Source organism: Amblyomma mixtum, chromosome 3 (genome assembly GCF_055824585.1).
Source record: "Amblyomma mixtum isolate Tamu chromosome 3, ASM5582458v1, whole genome shotgun sequence".
Taxonomy (NCBI): domain Eukaryota; kingdom Metazoa; phylum Arthropoda; class Arachnida; order Ixodida; family Ixodidae; genus Amblyomma; species Amblyomma mixtum.
The window spans coordinates 123,245,489-123,261,312 of NC_143014.1; the positions used below are offsets into that span (position 1 = coordinate 123,245,489).

A 15,824-nucleotide genomic window follows, 5' to 3' on the forward strand; every position below is an offset into this window, starting at 1 on the left:
TGCAGTTTACTTTCATGTTTAATGCGGCTGTTATTTTCCAACGTATATTCACACAAATGAAGACTATGGTGCTTTCACAGTATCAATAAACCAACTGCAACACACAAACACTGGCAAAGAACTTGTGCTTCACTTGCACTACTGTACAATATATACATAATCAGCAGACTGAGTGATTGTTGTTATTCCATTCAACTTGCAACAAAACGCTTATGTGTTTCAGGAAAACAAATGCCAAACTAAAGGCAGACATTTGCTGCAGCAGTAGATGCCTCAATATATGCAGACTAGCTCACTCAAAAAAAATAAAAACAAAGGATGTCCATAAAGTTAAACCCTGGCTTTGAGGCACATTTCTGTGGAGGGCTTTGGATTATTCTAACCATGTGAGGTTACTTTTTTAATATGCATTGAAATGCCGGCACATGAGCATTTTTGCATTAGACATTCACCGAAATGTGGCCAGTTTCAAACTCATGAACTTGGCGTTCACCAGCACAATAACGCAGCCACTGACCCTGCATGGCAAGTGGGTTCACTCAAGAGAACAGACACCAGACGTACACTAGTGCTAGCAGATGCATTCACAAAGGTAGACCCCCCAAGTTTGTCAAGAGAAGGATCTTTTGAAATGCAGCTATGAAAAGTATTTCAGGCACTTTTTTTTGTTTCACTATACAGGCTGAAGTGGCCAGCTGCACTTCTAGCATATAACATTTATAAAAGAATACAGGCATAAAAAATGCATGTACCACGAGTACAAAGCAGTAGCACATGCGATTTTTATCCTGCATCCTGTATAACGTTTAAATGAAATTAAACTACCATTTCTTGGGCACAATTCATTAAAATCCCCGCTTCCACATCTGAACTAAAGTGATACAGAAACAAGACAACTTAACATGTTGTAATAACCAAAAGGAACTAGAACTGTTAACATCCATTGATACTGCTACCCCAGTAAAATGCATATATTCCAACCAACTTTGCCATATGCATTGCTGCTGCTACACACACGCAGCTCTAGACAGTTGCCACATGACACTCATCACAACCACTTCACAAATTACATGTGGAAATGGGTTAATGCATGCAAGGCACAACCAAAAGCAAAAAGGAATAAGTGAACTTCATGCATTATCTTGTACATGCCTTCTGTCTTCTCAACAAACAGTACAGCACTAAGATCACATAACAGATGTGTTATTATATCTTGATGTCAACTAATGGTCAACATAAATAACAACCTTCAATGGCAGTTGTTGATAAGATATCAGCCATCACCAATCAATGTCTGAATTCAGACTATGTCCAGCTAATAACATCTCTAGAGGGAAAACCTTTTCAAGCAGCACCGAGGTTTGCTGATCCTTCTCTTTATAGTTATGTTACTGAACACTTGAAAGAAGAAGCTCAATGATGCAAAGCAAAAGCCAGAGTGGCACAGCCATTACTACATTGCATTTTGATGCTATGGACATCATGTGTACTGAAAAGGGTTAGCTAGACTAATTTAAAACTGCTAGACGTGTAGAACAGTGCAGGAACAAACACAATAGTACGTTAGGCATTCAGTGCTTTGTGAGCTGCAACACAAATAGAACAGACAAAAAATTTTTGCTTGCATGTTTTCTTCTTTCAAATAATGCGTTAGACGTTAGTATACACAGATCACCCTGTGGCATTATAATTGAATGTTACACCAAATAATTTACAATTGAATTTCTTTTGGAAGCGGTTTCAGTTTTGGTTTCAACAACTGAACGATGGCTCCGGCGTGTAAGGTGTGTTTAGGTCACATGCAGAATGAAAAAAACTGCAACATAATCACTGATATGTGGTTTTATATAACTTTATATCACTACAGCACTTAAGCTAGCCTACTTCAAGAGCAACAAACGACATATCAGCAGTTATACTGCAGTTTTTTTCACATCTCACGTGACCTAAACACACCTTACAAACCACAGAGTGATTATTCGGTTGATGAAATTGAAAAAGCATGACAGAAGAAATTAAATTATAAATTACAGCGGTTGTAGGTGAACACCACATGATGATCCACACATACTAATGTCTTATGTGTCATTACAGAGAACAAAACGTGCAACAAAAATTGTCTACAGTCCTTTAACAAATGCCAACTCCACATGTAATTGCATGTTCTAGGATGCAAGCCAAATTGATAACTAATTCAGTCAGTTACTATCTGGCTGACTAGAGATACCTGATGAGCGAATCATAATGAATGAAATGTGCACACATCAAACTATGTATATTACTGTACCAAATCACACTATATGATACAGGATTCCAACTCACACAGTAAGAAAGCATGACAGGGGCCATATTACAGTGCAGCATCATATACAGTCGATCTTGAATATATCAAACTCTGAGGGGACCCCGAAATAGTTTGATAAATCAATAATTTGATAAATAAAAAATGACAGTAGGTAAGCTTTTGTAAACTAGAAGCAAGAATACACAGCACCGACACTAGTGACATGCTTCTAGTAGTGATGTGCCTGCCGGCATGCTAGCAGCACACCACTAGCAACGCGTTGCTAGGCTTAGCCTGGGTGCATCGAAACCGCAGCGGATGGTGCCTGGAGATAGCCACTCCCTATGGTAAGAGGCCTAGTCCTGTTACCAGAACACTATATAGAATCTCTTAAAATTAAGGGGCAGTTTGTTTCCGCAACACCGTCGGCAGCAAAGTAAGCGAAGCATACCAGGCGATGGCCGCCGCTAGACTATCGTCAGATAGGTGGTTGTCACTGCATGACAAGCCGTGCACCGAAAGCTGCCTTTCGTGCATGACAGCGGTGTCGCGTGGAAAATGAGTACGGGAGACCAAAGACTACCCTCACGCACCCACGTTCACCTAGTCACGTGGTTTTACGCTGTTAGCACAGCCAGTAGGTGTCCAAGGCAGCACAGCCAACTCATCTCTGTACACAAAAAGTGATCATGGGGACGCCGTTAAAAGAACCGCCACTTGCAAGGGCACAGTTGATATATCACATGTTTGGAGAACGGGAGTTCAATAAACATGAACAGTGCTATACTTCTGCATGGGACTTTGAAGGAGATGTTCTGACTGTTCGATATAAACAATAATTGGATATATCCAGGATCGACTGAATGGTATAATACTATGTAAAATTTCAAGCCAGTTATATAATTAGGATGATCCTGTGCACCATAAGCGCCTTTTGCCCAAATTACTTTCACATTCCGAACTGAGCAATATCATTTGCAAATGCAATGACTGCCTTTGTAGTATCTCACAGCATGCACAATATATTGTAGACATCGCACTGCATAAGGAACTGGTACATATGTCATGTCTGTTGCAAAATATTCAAAGAAACTGCACACCACTCATCAGGAAACAACTGTGAGGAAAGCAAATATTTTTCTATTGTTACACAATGAAAACAATTACAATTAAAAAGAAAATAAGAAGTACCTGTTTCCATCAAAGGAACAATGTCCAATTTGTTCGGCAAGCAAATAAAGCTGTTAAAATCAAAGTGCGCCACTTACTCTGAACGCAAGATGCATTTCAATTACCAAATTTAATACTTCAAACACTTCTATAATTAGAACTCTTCTGCAGTTACAGAGTTATGTTTTTGCTGTTTGCTTTGATAGTATGCTATAAATTTGTGCAGGCTTTTCAAGAATAACAGCAAAAAAATTTTAAACAAGTCAGCATATCATGACATTAAGACATATGCAAGAAAAGAGTCACTGTAAACGTCGCACTCACCAGCCTTGACTTATAGACTTCTACATTAGTCATGCAATATCACAATGACCCCATACAGTGCAACAACTTAAGGTCAAAAGCAAATGTGCACAAAACTTGCCACGAACTGTGCACTCTTTATGCAGATGGTGCCAGGTTATTATTTTGAAAAAGAAAAGAAAAAGAAACTTTTATATTTGAAAAATGGTTGTGCTTGACTGTATTCCTTATTCTGATGAAATTAATACTTGATCAACCAAGAGTAACACAACTTGAATCAATTAATAAACTATGCCTAGCAAACTGCCTCTAAATCTATGCTTTGTTCCAGCTGCTAACAAAGGGGAAGAAAAAAATGTGAGCATTATGTTCTTGCTTGTTCTCCATTTCTGTCACCTAACCCACAACATTTTCTTCTTGGTGACATACCTCGTGAAGAAAAATATACAGAATGGTTCTCCACAACATACAAGTCAGTTTAGTACATGGCAATGGCATGAGAAAATGCATGCACTAAAGCTTCCTGCCAAAATACTAACATCTAACAACATTGCCTACGTGACAGAAAACCTGAGCACACATCTGTGGCAATACAGTGCAAAACAAGCGAGCAAACCATATTATCTTGCAAGGTACTTCTGAGCACCTTAAAAGAATCACTTCCTCCTCTGTGCTTTCAATGCCAATGAGATAAGGCAGTCTAGGCAAATCAAGCCCTCTCCTGCTGTGTTCCTTTCTGACCCGCCCACTTGCTAGCATTCATTTCTGCTCTGCACATGCAGTAAAAGGGAGAGTACCCTACAACTAGCATCCTGACACGAAAAATGGGACAACTAATTTTTACGTTCTTTTTCCTTTGTGAGGCAGTCCTACACAGAGAAGCATTTGCCAGTCACTCCAGCAGCTTGTTCTACAAAGTGACTTCATCTGAGCAGTGCCACATCACTATGGGCAAATGAAGCAAGGTGTCTGAAAGGGTTGCATTGTGTAGCACATTATGTGACTGGCATTGAAGGTACAGAGGGGGCACTACAAGAACATATACGACACGCCAGATGAGCTGTTTCCACCCAATAAAGCACATTCCAACAAGGTCTTTGATGACAGAAAGCTTAACTCTCATTGTTCGACCTGTAAGGCTATGTTTGACTAGAGTTTGTGACTAGAACTGTACACTGTACCTCATTGTCTTTCCATAAAAGGGCAGAATGAATAAATGTGACATTATACGCTGCACAGACAGTCACAAGCTCTCGTCAAGCACAGTATCAGGTATTGAAGCAAAGGAGCATGCAAGAAACATTTCTACGCCACATTATTAATTAGTTCACTGTCCTGACATTGGAAAAGTGTCATGTCACAAAACACCTTTTCATAAAGACCAACAAATGAGGCACATAAAAGTCATAGCTTAACAATTACTGAAAGACAACCCAAGAAAGTTGAAGTGGCCATGAAATGTTGAATGATGGTCAGCATTAGCAGCCCTGCTGCCAGTGCTTGTGGGGGACTGTAGTGATGTGACCTGAGCAAGGTCGTCCTGCCTAAAAGCTGCCACGGCCCTTGCGGACTGCTGATGCGTCATCAGCATTGTCCAGCCTCCGGTAGTTCCCATTGTGCCTCCTCTGGCGCTCATGCCTGCCTTCCAGAATCAGAGCCAGGATCTGCAGTTTTTTCATGAATATCAAAAAAAAAGAAACAATGCACAACTTAATTATAAACAGAAAGAATTGTAGCAATTGCCCAAAAAATCCCGCTGTTACATTTTCTCACCAGCTGCAATGTTAAACATCAACAAGAAAAACCTTTATAACAACAACCGCTTTATTTTAGAGCATGCTCCAGTCTATGTAGTTTATGATTCTGCCATTTTAATGTAGGTGCATAACTATCTTCCGAAAATGTGTGACAAAACAACTAAATAACTGCTACCAGATCGCCGCGAAGTCTTGTTAAGATTGTTTTTCATGTTCTTTGTTTACAGCCACCAGCACGCACCCTTATAACCCTTTCTCTGCTACGCAAGACATGACTACATCGTTGTGGAATGAACATAACGTGCAAAGGTTTCTACAATACCTGGGATAGTTCTTGGTGTTTCAGGCACCTTATATGGAAAGCTCCCAGTCATCTTTAAATACAGTACGGCCAGCAGCAACTGCTAACCTGATCCCAATAACCACTGAATGCACTTGCTGCTACCACCAAAGCTTAGCACAGTTTCTTTCTGAGGGCAAGAGTTCGCCCAAATTAACAGTTCATCTCTTAGTGTGCTTGCGTGCATCCTTAACTCCCTACCGTCACCACTACATAACAATATAAATTAACTCTATGCAAGGCCATGGTTACCTTCCTCTGTCAAACCTTGGCTATTTTCCACCTGCGCTTAAATGAACGTAAACCAACAATGCCTTGTCCCCACTCATGTAAATTAAGAACAAGACACAAAATAAAATTGTTTACACGCAACATACAATTATGTCCAGAACAATTTGACCTATATGAAGCTTTAATACAATGGCAGTAAAATGGGCAAGAAGTTTGTCTCAAGGAATAACTGATACAAAATTTCAAAGTTGCCACATTAAGTGGTTCAAAGTCTGCAGACAGAGCAATATTTATCACAAAGTATCCAGCAAAACAGCTGTGAACATGTTTTCATTTAAGGATTTTCTAGGAGACCATGCCAAAAGTGTAACACCCTGAGCATTACGTGAAGAGAAATAGAAACCTCATTACTAATGTTATGAAACTGGTACTAAATATACAACGTAACGTTTCCGAGTTTCTCTGATATTAAGAAGTGTGAATGAGGCAGATCAGCTGGCTCCAGCCAGCTTGTTTAGGAAACTGGCGTGCAACTAACGTGCCAGTGGAACACAAAAACCTTTCCGTCACTAATACTATTAACGGACTTTGGACCACCTCCTGAGGGTGGTAAGGTTAGACACCAAATATTCATTGGGTGTTTTCTTCTTTGTAATGAAATGCAAGACATCAGTATATACAAAAATCACCCTGTGGTATTTGCTTATGACCGCTCCATAATTTATAATAAATTTTTTGTCTCTCATGCTGTTTCGGTTTTGGGTTCAACAGCCAAGCGATAAATGAGACGTAAAATTTAGCACTGGTAAGCCCTCTCATTTTCTGCAGAAGAAAATTTTAAATTCTACAAACCGAGAAGCATGACACTGCAATACTTTGTGGGAAGCCTTCCCTGCGTTAATGCATGCAGCCTTTCCTGCTGCAGCAGCCGCCATGTCACCACTTCTTGCCTCGCTACTTCATGTTTCATGCTGCACGGTTCTGTGCCCGCTCACCCATTTTTTTCCCTTCCCTACTCCACACGGCTCATTCACTACCTTTTCTTCCTCAACGGCCCGTAAGCCATCATATAACGCACCTTTTTTTTTTTTTTTTTGCCCTGGCCAGAAACACTGAACCATTTTGTATTTTTTCAAAACTGCCAATCAGTTCTGTTATGCCAAAGCTTTCACTGTATACTGTGTTTGTGTGATGCACTAAAGCTTAGATATTTAAAAGAACGCTCGAACGCCCTCTCTGGCCCATTCCTGTTTTTTTTTTTTTTTTCAATTGCTCGCCATCTTACGTGGCTTGTTATGAATCAGGACTGCTTATGTCGTACCAGTTAAACTAAAATACGACTACTAGCCAGCTTCCCTGCATGGCAGCATGCTCACAAGTGCACCTTCAAACATCTTCAAAAAGACAAAAAGGTGCCACTGACGCATGACCATCTCATAATGTGTTTTCTCTATGCTAGGCTAGGCCTGCCTCTGTGATCTTTAGCACCCTGGCAATGTTGAGAGGAGGAAGAAAGCCCACGAACAAACAAAACAGTGCCATCAATGAAAGGCATTTCAGGACCCTTTTGAACAAAACAAACAAGCTTCTGTTAATTTTTGTTGCAGCTACTCAGCAAAGAGCTGTGATAAACGAACGTCTAAGCCACTCTTCTTTTCGAATTTCACTCGTATGGAGACTGCACTTCAGAGAAAATAAGTAAGAAAAATCATGATACTTGGCTCTTTGGTAATGTCACTTTAGGAATACACCACTGGAGAACTCTAGCACACCTCTCTGTCAAAGTGTCCACTTGAAGTATACACAAAGAGGCAAAGCTATTTTAGAAAGTTCCAGTCAACACAAACCTTGCGCTTGTTGTGAAAGGCGAGGTACCCAACCACACAAAGCACCACAGCAGTCAGGAAGTAGGCAAAAAAGTGGCTGTCATCCTGGGCTGGCAGAAGGGGCATGCTGCCTGCAGCTGCTGAGGCATCAAGGGGTTTCTCTGGACGGCTGCCACCCACGGACCCCACGACAGGCTGGGCACCAAGCTGCGCCGAGGTGCTAACAGCAGGATTCTTCTGCGTTGGCAGGGGTGGCCCAAGGTCCTCTCCCGAGTCACTATCCTTCACAGGGCCATACTCGACGTTGCCTACAGAAAAAGAGGCCAGCATGACTAAAAAAAACCTCTCCCTCGCGTGCGCGCGCACACACACACACAACACTAACAGCCCCTCTCTCCCCTATTGCCCGCAGGCTTGCCCACTTGACCAAAAGTTTACTACGGCTAATTTTGTGCTTGATGTGTGTGAATGTTATGAGCAGTAATCATTTTTAATATTAGGGCTGTGAAGCATCTAGTATTCTAGTCAGAAGCATTCAAATACCTCTGTAGCAGACGATGCAGTCCCCTAGCGGTGTGCTGGACAACTAACAAGCCAGACCAGAAATGACACACTATTAAGACGCCAGCATCACCTGTTTCAGGCGTTCTCAAGTGAGCGAGTGCCCCAAAGCGCCCCTTGTAGGCCCTCTTTCTGGCACATTCGCCGCAAAGCTCGATGGTCTCCGAGAGAAATTAACTGCTGGCATCATGTCTATTCAGTGTGCGGCTGCAGAAAGGAATGCGAGGTATGTGGAAAGCACCACTGTACCCTTTCAGCTAGTGCCCCTTACACCTGATCTCGAAAGCTGATGGCTACTGTCTGGAGTTCAGGTTATAATGTGAATTTCCTTCTCTTTTCTAAAAAAAAAAAAAGATAACAATGGTGGGCGACTGATGCTTCTCCCTTGCACTAACCCGCTTGTGGGTAGGGCAGGAATTGCAATTTTGCAAGTCGTCAATAGACCCCTCCTGGTCTACATCATCAGAGCATGTGCTTTTGGTCCGATTGGCGAAGCATGCTGCATACCGAGGGGGCTATAATCGGGAGAAGAAAGGCTGCGAGGTGTCTTTAGTCGGGAGAATAAAGACGACAGGGGAGCACTGGTCATAAGCTAGCTTAGCTGGTTCAGAAGCTCGAGTGGACGGTTTTGCTCATTCAGCAACGCCCCTTTGATGTCATGTTGTTTACACTAGGCAGAGGTCTCAGGAGAGGCCTGCTTCGTCTGAGGAGGAATAAACATGCACATGTTTATTGCAGGTGCAGCTGTACCTGAGGCGCATTAATGCCATCGTGCACTGAGAGTATCTGCTGCCACAAAGACTCGCAGGTCGAGCAGAGAATCCTGCAAGGGCACATGTGCCTTACTGAAAACACCGAATTTCTCATTTACGGGCTCACGCCGTTCATACCTGAGGTCGAATACAGGAAGCTTCAGCATTACCATCCACGTTTCCACAACCTCAGAGACCTGAACGCGTAAGTTATTTGAATGATATTATTTTCAAAAGAAGACAACACGTAGTTTTGATTATATGTTGTGCATTATTAGTCTATCAATACAGTTACATTGCCTACCAGCAATTTGAACGGTGGGTGTAAGGTCGACTGGGGTCCAGCAAAACATATCGTTTTGCCCAGCCATGTGGTTGAAGAGATCAGAAAAACTTTTCCGTCCCTGCAGCACATGGGCTTTAAGTGGTTCTACATAAATACAGTAATGAACACAGTGCATAAGTCTTTGGTCATTTGTAACCGGTATGTATCTTTCAACGTGCAATGGCTTGCCTGGACGAGGCGTGCAAAGGTGAACCAGCCGACCATTGGCATTGCATTGATGCCACGACCCTTGAAGAGAAAGATATACATTTCTTTTGTAACACAAATTTTGCTTCTGATATATTCTTTCTCTTAAACTGCACTTAACTCTTCCTTTTTTGACATACAGCTGTTTTTACTGATTTACCTTGTGTTCACTGCACCTGCTCCAATTTTCTATGCACAGGCAAGAGTAGCTTTACACGGGAGAGAAGAATGAGAAGGGAAAGGAGAAGGCAGCACATTTCCTTTATCAAGATAATAACCATATTCCATGCATAGCACAATGCACACGTTCTGTTGGCACGCGTGCCTGCTCCAAAATGCCGATTTGATAATACAAGCACTTTTCTACTTGGCCTCCATTCGACTATGCCTCCTTCCTAGGCGATATCCGAACTTTGCACAAGCTGTAATCGAATACTGCCAGGCAAACAGCGCTCACTAGCATCACGGCAAAATCATCTTCGCTGAGGTAGCACGAGGAGTTTTCCAGTCAACCACAGAGCATAATGCACGATTGAAACTTTTTCTGGGATATTTCATCCCACTGAGGATATGGGTTTCATATGCCACAACTTGATTACCCTTGGCATAGTGGCTCAACAAAATTTGGCTACATCGTGCCAGAATACATGCGCTTTTGAAAACCATGCAAGCAAAGCAATCTTTCCAGTGCGCGTAACTAGTCAAAAAAGCCAAATTTTGTCGAGCCACAGCGCCAAGGGTAATTGCATTTTCTAGCTTCTGAAAATTGATATGGCGTCACTAACGAGCAGCTACAAATCTCTAATTGCAACTCGGCACCTAACTAATAGTTAAAATGTTAATTATTAAAAATTAGTTAACCAGCTTAAAACGATTCACCGGTTTTCTGGTGTCCACCAGCACTGGTAAAACTATGCTGAAAAAGCCATATTTTTACTTCCAAAACCTATTTTTGAGAATTACTGAAAGTCTTCCCTGAAACACCTGGTATGCAGAAATGGGCACTCTCTACTTTACAGTCATAGGTCCCTGGGAGTCCTCATAGCACTCCTGGGGCAGTGGTGCAGCGCTTAAGTGATACGCCACTGGCCTGCGATGGCAGGTTAGCTATCCCCACGGAATAGCATGATGGCACATGTGCAGTTCTAAGAAATAAAGATGCAACAGTAAAATCGCGAAGCCAGCAGTCTGAGCAAAATGGAGATACAAGGCGATAAAACAGTGCCTTGCGCGTGGCCGCCTGACTAGCGGCCAACTGAACAGCCAGTGGTTTGGTAGTTTCGGACACCAGCATGCGCCGGAGTTACCGGAAGTTTGCTCTCACAGCTGCTCGTTCGGGCAAGCAACCACCAGTGCAAGAGAGCCGGGTAAACGGTGCGCAATTTGTCCCCTCGCCACTCAAACTTTTCTCAGTCACACACTTTTGGAGTCAACTTTGATTCCTCCAATAGACATACCTGCAGTTTGAATGTGAGCTCAAGCCAGCATGCATGACTTGCATGACTGCAACGACCAGACACGTCCCAAGGTGAGATGTCCGCCAGTCCAATATGAGACTTCCTCTGAGAGTGGAAGGACTGTTCTGTCTGCCACGTAGACAACAACCAAGACTATGGCCGCTGCAGCTGGCTACTGTTCTAGAACAACGGCTATCATTGCCTTCTGAGTCGTAATTAAAACCCATGTCAGCAGCCTACCATGGCTGTACCGACATAACAATACCAAAACTATGCTCAATGTAACCACTCACCTGAACTAGCTAAAGGCATTCCACCAAAGTCTTTGGGCACGTCAGGCAATACATCTGAATACTTTTTCTCCACTCCTTGCCCTGCGAGAAAGAATAAATGCACTAGTAATGCAGTAACAAATAGTTGCAAAAACTGGGCGCTACTATGGAAGGGTTCAGGCATGCGTAAGGGCAGCCACTGCTATGCACAACAAATACACACAAATGCGCAGAAAATTCCTGTAGCAGAAATGAGCCCAACACTTTTGGTCTGGAGAAGTGGTTCCCAAATTAGCGTTTGCGGCTTCATCTGGGTTATTAAAGATGTTTTGAAAAATCTTTAAGGCTTTTTTGCTATTCAGTGAAGCAACCAACTTTTTTTTCGGCTTGACAACAAGACTATAAAGAGTTGCATATGCTTGTTCAAGTCTTTTCAGGGACTTCAATATTTCAGTCAGTGGCTTGAGTATCGAGTGCTGAAATGTACTCCTAAATTTCGAAGATGGCAAGAAAGCAAAGTAATAATATACAACATTTCTTGAAATATCAGAGTGTGTACACTCTTAAAACAAGTCCAATCTACAGAAACCAATTTTCATCTGCAATCCTTCTACCCATGTTCTCCTAGGCTTTATAACCACCTCCACAGTGATCGAATAGTACTTGATATATTTATGGTTAAGGACCACTGGATTAAGAGTTAGCACTCTCACTTTTTAAAACCAAGGTTTGTACAGTGTGCTCATGTCAGAACTGGTGTTCTCAAACTGGGTACTAAGAAACCCTTGGGATCCATGGGAGTGTTTTTTAGGTTCTCCAAGCACCTAAATCCATGCATGCCTTAAATCCTAATTTTCCTTTAACTCTTTTTTATTGTGGGATTGATCATACTGCAACTGCTCACAGAACAGTGTTTCACTACACAGCCAGCAAGTATTAACTAAATATCAAAACTTTTTGAGGGGCTCTGCAGCAGCAAGCTCTTTTGTGCATGCATGTCAAGTATCAAGAGGTGGAATCCAAGACATGCGGAGTTCCTCAGCACCTTTCGAATGCAGTTGAGGTTCCCTGATGCTAAAAAGACTGAGAACCCCTGTGTTGGAACAAGAAAGCAGACCGGGAGCCACCTAAGATACCATGATGCTAGAACTTACAAAAAAATTACAAGTATTGTTCCCGAAAAATCCAAAGTATGGCAATTCTATTTATTTATTTCACAATACCCCAGTCCTTATTTAGGCCCAAGCAGGAGTGGGAAGAGACAAAATACATTTCAAACAAGCATGAAGATCATATACACCTTAAATGCACAAAGCTATACAATAATTTATGTCAGTGCGACAGGTACACTTCCAGAACGTCTTCTTTAAAGGCATCAAAATTTCTTTTGGGAGCGAATTACAGTCTTCAATAGTGCGCGGAAATAAACTATACTTCAATGCGTTAGTTTGTGCAGAAATATGCCGCACAGAATGTTCATGAGGTCACCTCACAAAAGGTCAAGCATGTGAATGACAACTGCATGACTCCGTCCCGTGTTTAACGGCTGAATGTTTCAAGGAAAACAAATATGCAAGAATATAACCATGCGACCAAACGGCACTTTTCTTATGTCCCCTCCCTGAAGGTGAGAAAATGAAACTAGCTGCACGACTGGTGTGGTTTTGTCCCCAGCACATGGGCCACACTGTATGCGGTACGGTCGAGCGGTCTGGCTCTGAGACTTATGTTTCTGGCATTAGCTTTCTTCTTGCCCTCTGTGGCCTAAGATACACAGTTTCTAGATTCTAATAGATGAAAATTGTGAAGGATCAATGTAGCCGCCGCAAGACACTGGCAGCAGCGCATGTGGGCTGCAGCTTGGCCAGTTCCATCATCCTCCACAAGCGGTTTCTGCACCCATTCGCTTTCTTCGTCAACGCGTTCACAGGCGGCAGACGTCGACTGCATCATGACATGACGTAATCACGTGCCGTGAGGTGCTGCACTACATTTTCCAACCCGCAAGCGCGCAGCTGCTACGTGCGCACTTTTGTGGCATGCTGGCAGCCAAGTCAATCGTATGAGAAAAGGGCATGTTTACTCATGTGACAAGTGATAGCTGCTACCATTTGGAAATGTCGCAATGTTTGGCCGCGAGTTCAAGTAAACAAGAAATTTAGTAATGTGTGAATGTTTCGGAGGTTCGAATACTTCAAATAGTAAAAGTGTGGCACGAACTGAATAGAATAGCCAATACTATTCATGAACTATTTGAAATTTTGAACATTCGCACACCCCTAACATTGACTACTCTTCTTTCATTCCAGCTGGTCAAAGAGCCAGCACATGTTTGAGGAAATACTTGTTCTGCTTTAGACCTCACCTCATCCATCAACTTCACAAACCATGTAGATGATGTTTAAAATTACACAAAGCTACTATTGAGATTTAAAGGACCATAGATACTTAATTTTAGTTGCATGTTTTCTTCTTTCAAATGATGCGTTAGACATTAGGATACATGGATAACTGCGTGGTATTGGCCTATGGCTGCTAAGCAATTTATAATTGCATTTCTTTTCTTATGCTGCTTCGGTTTCATCAACCAAACGATGGCTGTGATGTGTAGTTCACACTTAGGTCACGCGAGGCATGAAAATACCTGCAATAAAAGCACTGATACATAATTTTAACTCACTGCAACACTTAAACCAGTCTGCTTCAAGAGCTGGAATGACAACAAATGACGAATCAGCAGTTACATTGTTGTTTTTATTGCACCTCACGTGACCTAAGTATAAACTACACGTTGCAGACATCGTTCGGTTGATGAAACAAAAACATCAAAAAGAAATTCAATCGAAAATTATTTAGTGGCCGTAGGCAAAGAATACCACGCAGTGATCCATGTGCTCTAAAGTCTAACGCTTCAATTGAAATAAGAGAACAATCAAGCAAAAATTTGGTGTCTATAGTACTTTTAATGATTTGGACTTGAGCCAAGACTCTGTATGTTGAATATTGTTGACAGTTTATGATTTTTGAGAAAGGCTTCCGTGATATGGCTAAGCTGCATCATAAAAATGGGAGACTATGGGCGAATAAACCTCAGTTGTAAGTTGGCACCTGTCCTGTCTTATTTGCACCATGCTAAGAATCAACTCTATTTACTGCTTTCTGTCCATGCCTAGCTTCATTTTTGCCGTTTTCAAGCTTCTTCCTTTTTTTAGTGTTTGCAAAATCCTCTCAATGTTATGCCTACCTGTATTGCTTACCTTCTGCTCATAAATATTATAGTACTGGTAATTTTATCTGATCTGTCAAGTTACGGATTTTCCAAGATCAGCTGATCTGGTGCCTCTGATTAACTGATTAACTTAGCTGATTAACTTGCGGAGCGTAAGATAGTTTTGGACGAGCAGCAAGTAGTACGTGCCTTGTGCCGGCGTCTGTTCCCTGCAGGACGCATGGGCCTCCAGGTGTAAAAAAAAAAAAGTCATGAATTCATATGCAAATCGGTTCTGCTAAAGAAAATACGAATTGTGCATCGTTTACACGGTTCTTTCGTGCTGGCGGTCGCTTCCTCTCACGAGCAGTAGGCAATATGAGAGCAAACTTTCGATAATCTCCAAGGCCTGCGTCATGCCGGAATCCGAAACTATAGGACCATTTGCAGTCACTTTGCCACTAGTCCGTCGGGCCACAAGCGAGTGTGAAAGGCAAAGTGGAGCGCAGTTTTTTTGCCTTTGATCTCCATTGGCTTCAGACTACTGTCCTTGAGATCGCATTGTTACGGCCCGTGAAGCAAGTTTCATGGCTGACTTCTGAGAGCGTTTGTTTCGTGTTCTATCTGCTGCGTGTTTTGTGGCTCTGGACTGATGCAAACATATAACATTCCAAGCCCTACGCTAGGCCCTAGATGCACTTGCGGGTAGCGCCTCGAAAGCGTTTAATTAAATTATTGCACCGATATCGTGGGTTCTCGACAATTAGTGTGTCATAAGTAATGATTCTACCTGGTTTCTTGGGCAGGCTAGGCTGTTTTATCGCAAATGTGTGCTTTTTGCAAATATCACCTGCACTATATGCAGGGGATAAAAACAACTGGAACAGGAATTGCGAAAATGCCCTCGCCCTTGCATGCTTTTGCGTCTTTCGTCTTCTGGTGCATCAGCACCAGGTAGTCGATGCTCACGCGATACTTTTAAAAAAGTGGCCAGCTGTACCTATGAGTCCTAAAGAGAAAAGGCTCGCTCGCTCGTACGCACACAAATACAGAATTAAACATGCTCTCAACAGCTTTGCATGGCGTAAAGAAGTAATGAAGCATCATTAACAAGGTTATTTTTGCAACCTT

The 15,824-nt window shown here is 42.2% G+C and overlaps 1 protein-coding gene across 1 annotated transcript in view; it reads right to left on the minus strand.

Annotated features, from left to right (window-relative positions):
* The window catches only part of LOC149351681 (uncharacterized), a 22,362-nt gene continuing 6,538 nt past the window's right edge, over positions 1-15,824 (minus strand). The window contains exons 4-6 of the mRNA XM_089581035.1: positions 11,507-11,587; positions 7,933-8,219; positions 1-5,421 (exon numbers count right to left, since the gene is read on the minus strand). Coding sequence (XP_089437161.1) covers positions 5,302-5,421; positions 7,933-8,219; positions 11,507-11,587 — 488 coding nt within the window. The 3' untranslated portion in view covers positions 1-5,301. The remainder of the gene's footprint in view (positions 5,422-7,932; positions 8,220-11,506; positions 11,588-15,824) is intronic.